At 44.5% G+C, this 6,008-nt stretch overlaps 1 protein-coding gene across 1 annotated transcript; it reads left to right on the forward strand.

Moving 5' to 3' along the window:
• Positions 1-1,072: 1,072 nt before the first annotated feature.
• Positions 1,073-3,804, forward strand: LOC102314271 (E3 ubiquitin-protein ligase TRIM21). Its single transcript, XM_014331249.2, has one exon. It carries the CDS (start codon positions 1,124-1,126, stop codon positions 2,807-2,809), a length of 1,686 nt encoding a protein of 561 aa, XP_014186735.1. The 5' UTR covers positions 1,073-1,123; the 3' UTR covers positions 2,810-3,804.
• Positions 3,805-6,008: the final 2,204 nt, after the last annotated feature.

Consider the following 6,008-nt stretch of genomic DNA (forward strand, 5'->3'; position numbering starts at 1 on the left):
GGGACGTTGTTAGCTTTCCACATTCTGACACTTCAAAAGCTTCAGGAGCTGTCCGCTCAGCGCAGCATCAGGACCACGGAAATACACGGGTACATCAGTAGACTCGAGACAGAATTCACAATGCATTTTGGGGACTTTCAGGTGTTTGGACCAATGTTTTATTTTATGATCAAACCAGAAATCTTTAATGAGCAGCTAGATTTGTCTCACATTAACTGGCTGAGTTAATGCCAGTTAATGCAACATCGAAGCAGCTGGAATCCACAGCTGTGCGTGTTCATGGAGCTGCATTTTTACCTGCTGGACATCACTACCTGACAAGTTTAACTGTCTTCAGAACATTGCAGCGGCCTTATTGTTATTATTTGGCTCTACATGTCTGTGTGAGCAGGTTTTCTCTCACATGAAGAGAGTCCTCAGGTCTGAATACTAGACACTCGGAGACCTGTGTCTCTGAGTGGGAGACCAGAGATCACATTAACATGTGAATCTCTATATTAACAAACATGTAATATTGGCCCAGTTTATTTTTCTTATCATTGTTGTGAGGAGACCATAAATAGCATTTGCATTTTCTGTGTACAGTTCATTTATGTAGTTATGTAGTTCTTGTTATGGATAAAAGGTCTTTTTTTCTTTCAAAATAGCTGATAACTTTTCGCTGATAGCTGCCAACATCTGTGAACAAATATAATTCTATAAAGTGGTTCTATATAGTGTGTAACTGTTAATATAGAGCGTTATTACATTTATTGCTAATGCAATCATATGGCACACTGACTTCTGAGGAAATTTTAGATGGCACTCGTCATCAGAAAGGTTGCCTTGCCCTGATCTACACCAACCGGAGCAAGACCAAAGCCAGGAAGATTATGATGGACCTCTCCCATCCCAACTATGGACTCTTCTCACTGTTGAGGTCTCGGAAGAGCTTCCGCTCCCTTAAGGCCCATAGGGCTTAAATCTGAGACTCTCCACCGACTCACCACTGCAGAAGCTTCTTAGGCTTCTTAGACAATCTCCTTAGACTACTGACACTTGTTTCTCTCTTTTTAAAAATGACATTTAAAGTGAATTTTTTGAATCAAATGTGTTTCTTTTCTTTCTCCTTCAGATTGCAGACATGTCTTCTGCCAGCAATCTGCGCTCTGAAGATCAGTTTCTGTGCTCCATCTGTCTGGATGTGTTCACTGATCCAGTCAGCACACCATGTGGACACAACTTCTGCAAAACCTGCATCAGTCAGCACTGGGATATAAATGTCATGTGTCAGTGTCCCATGTGTAAAGAGACTTTCTACATTAGACCTCAGCTGAGGGTCAACACCTTCATCTCTGAGATGGTTGCTCAGTTCAGACGTGAAGCTCAGCAGAAAGCCAGCAGCAGCAGCTCCAAGCAACAAGCTGCCAAACCAGGAGAAGTTCCCTGTGACGTCTGCACTGGAACCAGACTGAAGGCCCTGAAGTCCTGCCTAGTGTGTCAGACCTCCTACTGTCAGACTCACCTGGAGCCTCATCTGACACTGAAAGGTCTGAAAAGACATCAGCTGATTGATGCTGTGGAGAACCTGGAAGGCAGGATGTGTACGAAGCACGATAAAATTCTGGAGCTGTTCTGTAAGACCGACCAGACATGTGTCTGCATGCTCTGCCCTTTTTTAGACCACAAGAACCACGAGTTTGTTCCTCTGAGAGAAGAATATGAAGGAATGAAGGCAGAGCTGGAGAAGACAGAGGCTGAGATTCAGCAGATGATCCAGAAGAGACGACTGAAGATTCAGGAGATCAAAGAGTCGGTGAAGATGAGTAAAGATGCCGCAGACAGACAGAAAGCAGAAGGTGTTCAGGTCCTCACAGCTCTGATGGAGTCTGTTGAGAGACGCCTGAAGGAGCTCATAAAGGAGATCGAAGACAAACAGGAAACTACAGAGAAACAGGCTGAAGGTCTCATCAAAGATCTGGAACAGGAAATCTCTGAGCTGATGGAGAGAAGCTCTGAGGTGGAGCAGCTCTCACGCTCTGAAGACCACCTCCACCTCCTCCAAAGCTTCTCGTCCCTGAAAGCTGCTCCACCCACCAAGGACTGGACAGAGGTCAGAGTCCATCCACCATCATATGAGGGGACTGTGGTGAGAGCTGTAGCTCAGCTGGAGGAGACAATGTGGAAACCCATGAAGAAGAAGCTGTTTGAGGCTGAGCTGCAGAGGGTCCAGCAGTATGCAGTGGATGTGACTCTGGATCCTGATACAGCTCATCCTAATCTCATCCTATCTGATAATGGAAAACAAGTTTATGATAGTGATGTGGAGAAGACTCTTCCAGACAACCCAGAGAGATTTTCTTACTGTGCAAATGTTTTAGGAGAGCAGAATTTCTCTTCAGGCAGATTTTACTTTGAAGTTCAGGTTAAAGGAAAGATTGACTGGGATTTAGGAGTGGCCAGAGAGTCAATCAACAGGAAGGGAGAAATCACACTGAGTCCTCAGCATGGTTTTTGGACTGTAGCGCTGAGAAATGGAAATAAGTACAAGGGTCTTGCTGGTCCTTCAGTCCATATCTGTCTTCATCCTGGTCCTGAGAAGGTGGGGGTGTTTGTGGATTATGAGGAGGGTCTGGTCTCCTTTTATGATGTAGGTGCTGCAGCTCTGATCTACTCCTTTACTGGCTGCTCCTTCACTCACAAACTCCGCCCATTCTTCAGTCCCAATCCTAATGATGGTGGTAAAAACTCTGCACCTCTTATCATCTGTCCTGTCAATCAAACTGATCAAGGACTAATTTTATTTGAGGAACTGATTGATTTTTATTGAAGGGAACAAATGAACATATTCTCCTCTACAGTCTCCATGTTTTCTATAGAATCTGATTATCAGGACTCTGATTCACACTTTGATTCTCATGGAGTTTGATGCAAACAAAGAAAATTTGAATCAGGAAATGTTCCCACTGATGGAGACTCAAGCTGAAGAGCAAATATCAGAGAGTAAATGTCCAAAAAAGTTATTTTGTGCTTATTTTGGGGTCTGTGAGAATTTTTGATGAGTTCACTGAAAACTGATAAGACAGGATAATATTCAAAGAATTCTGTAGAGATTTATACATCCATGTTCTCCACCTGGAGGTGTGGAGGAGAAAGGAGCAGGTGGAGCACAGACTGCTGCATTCTTCCAGTCACATCATTTTGATGTGATGATTATATTTCCATGTTCTGATGATTTGGTTTAGAGATAAAAAGAGAATTGGGGAATGGCTGCAATCACAGCATGATTAAGTTCAAACACCATCCATCTATTCGCTTCGGCTTATCCTTTTCCAGGGTTGCAGTGGGCACTGGAGCCTATCCCAGCTGTCATAGGGCAAGAGGCAGGGTACACCCTGGACTGTGTGTCGCAGGGCTAACACACAGAGACAGACAACCATTCACGCTCACATTCACTCCTGCATTCACACCTATGGGCAATTTGGATTAATCAGTTAATCTATCCCCACAATAGCTTGCATGTCTTTGGACTGTGGAAGGAAGCTGGAGTACCCGGAGGGAACCTACGGGGAGAACATGCAAACTCCACACAGAAAGATCCCGGCCTGATGGTGGGATTGAACTCAGGACTTTCTTGCTTTGCGGCAACAGTGCTAACCACCATACCACCGTGCTGCCTATATTCAAACACTCAACAGAACATTTCATTGAGAGATTTTTATAGGTTTTTAAAGCTGTGGGTTAATTTTAAAGTAAAATGAGCCGAGAGGCAGCTGCAGTGCTAGGCTAACGCTAGCTAGCTAGCTAGCAAGTTCCAAAAGTTGATTCTGTTCATTTGGACATAGTGTTTTCAGTGGGAGAAATGTCTCGTCACTCATCCAAGTGACTTCTTCAGTCTCAGCTGACTGCACGTTTCCAACCTTATAAACAGTACATTTTAATAATAAGTGAAACTAGCACCACTGAATGAACAATGGGCTGGGAGGTCAGTTTATGTTCATTAATATGCAAATTGTCATGACCATTGATCAACAACCACTGATCAAAGCCCACCGATCAATGGCCATGAATACCATTCACGGAGACTTTGTAAGATGGTGAAAGATATACCCTCTTTGAATCAGAGATGGTCTTTCCCTTTTCACGTAAATGGCCTCCTTGACTCTGCTCAAACCAGCGTTCCTCCCTGTCCAGGATGTTACATCCTCATCATTGAAAGAGTGTCCACTGGCCTGTATGTGTAAATAGACTGCAGACTGGCCTGACGAGGTAGCTCTTCTGTGTTGTGCCATCCGCTTACACAGAGGTTGTTTGGTTTCCCCGATGTATAAATCCTGGCACTCCTCCTGCACTTAACAGCGTACACTATGTTACTCTGTTTGTGTCGGGTGACCTGATCCTTGGGGTGGACCAATTTCTTTGGCACAGCATGTTTTGGGGTGTTTAGAAAAAATGCGTCTCAACTTTTCCGATACTCCTGACACATAAGGGATCGCTACGCGTTTTCACTTAGGCAGCGGTTGTCCTTCTCTCCTGAATCGGCTGGCGCTTTCTTTGGTTGCCTTCCCTTGACAAAAGTCCAGCTGGGATACCCACATTTACTCAGGGACTTCTTGATGTTCTGTTTTTCTTCTTTTCCTGACCGCTGTGTCTGTGGGGATGTGGGGTGTTCGCTCTACGTTGTAACGTCCTGATGACACCCAGTTTATGCTCCAGTGGATAATGAGGGGCAAACCTTAACCCTTCAAAACCGGTCGGACCAGGCACGCTCCGTTTTGCGTAACTATGTTTAAATCCCTGTAGAATAGGAACCACGTAAGCTAGTGCAATAATTTTTTTTACATATTAAACCAGAGGAGTTGAACTTACATCTTATGCCATCAGCTTGTCCTACGTCATGGTTTCCTTCCACATTTAGCTTTGCAAAAATTGCATAAAAAGCACTTGCAGCAACAAAAACATAATATTCCAGACACACATTTTGCCGATCAGCTGTTCCTAACACTTCCTACATTGAAATAGACGTCAGCTCAAACTATCGCATGTCCGCCATCACCTGCCCGAAACCGGAAGTGAAATCATTTTCACGGAAAATGTAGTTTTTTACTTATAGGCCTCATAAACCTATACTGGTGTTTTTAAAAGTAATGTTTTAGTTTGCATAGGTTTAGTACACATCAGCTTTTAGATGTCCCCCATTGCTGATGGAAATCTCACAGTCTAAGAAGGCTAACCTGCCACTTTTCATATCCTCCCTGGTGAATTTGATGTGTTGATCCACTGAGTTAACGTGATCCGTAAATTGTGGTATGTCTTGAGATTTGATTTTCACCCAGGTGTCATCCACATATCTAAACCAACGGGTTGGTGGTGTTCCAGGGTAGGATAACAAAGCCGTCTTTTCCATTTCTTCCATATACAAGTTGGCCACAGGATCTAAAACTAATACTTAGAAATTCCACCATTGGGCTGGGGGGCATGTCTTTAGCCTCTTTTCCTTCTCTCACCCCAGCTGCTCAGAGCAGATGGCTGCCCCTCCCTCAGCCTGGTTCTGCCGGAGGTTTCTTCCTTTTAAAAGGGAGTTTTTCCTTCCCACTGTGTTACGGCCCTAGCAGGGCCTCCTCCTGAAGGTGCCTGTGTGGGCGTGTCCTACAATCTCTTCTGCCTGAGGTGCCACCTTTCTCTTTTACACAGCTGACTCACATCAGTAATTAAAGGGATTTAAGCCCAGGGAAAGGTGAGCTCTGGGCCAGGAGCCTGTTCTCACTCCTGAGGTGTAACATGGCGACGTTTTGTCACGTCCCGCGGCGTTCCTGAGGAATGCGAAAGGAGACCTTCGGCGTTCTTATGGTACGCGGCGGGTTATGGCTGAAATCCAGTGCAATGACGCTCACGCGGTAATAGACGTTCCAGCCCTAAACCTAACCAGGACTTTAATGATGTAAAATAGTGTGTTTCTAAACGATTTGAAGAAAAAGAGCGAACATGTGTAGATTGAGTCCAGACGGTTCTCATATTTCCTCATGTTT

This window comes from Haplochromis burtoni, unplaced genomic scaffold (assembly GCF_018398535.1).
Source record: "Haplochromis burtoni strain Fernald_Lab_line unplaced genomic scaffold, NCSU_Asbu1 Contig_1759, whole genome shotgun sequence".
Taxonomy (NCBI): domain Eukaryota; kingdom Metazoa; phylum Chordata; class Actinopteri; order Cichliformes; family Cichlidae; genus Haplochromis; species Haplochromis burtoni.

What these genes read in the sequence shown, in the direction of transcription:
- LOC102314271 (XM_014331249.2), top strand. Translation starts at nt 1,124, where the DNA reads ATGTCTTCTGCCAGCAATCTGCGCTCTGAAGATCAGTTTCTGTGCTCC.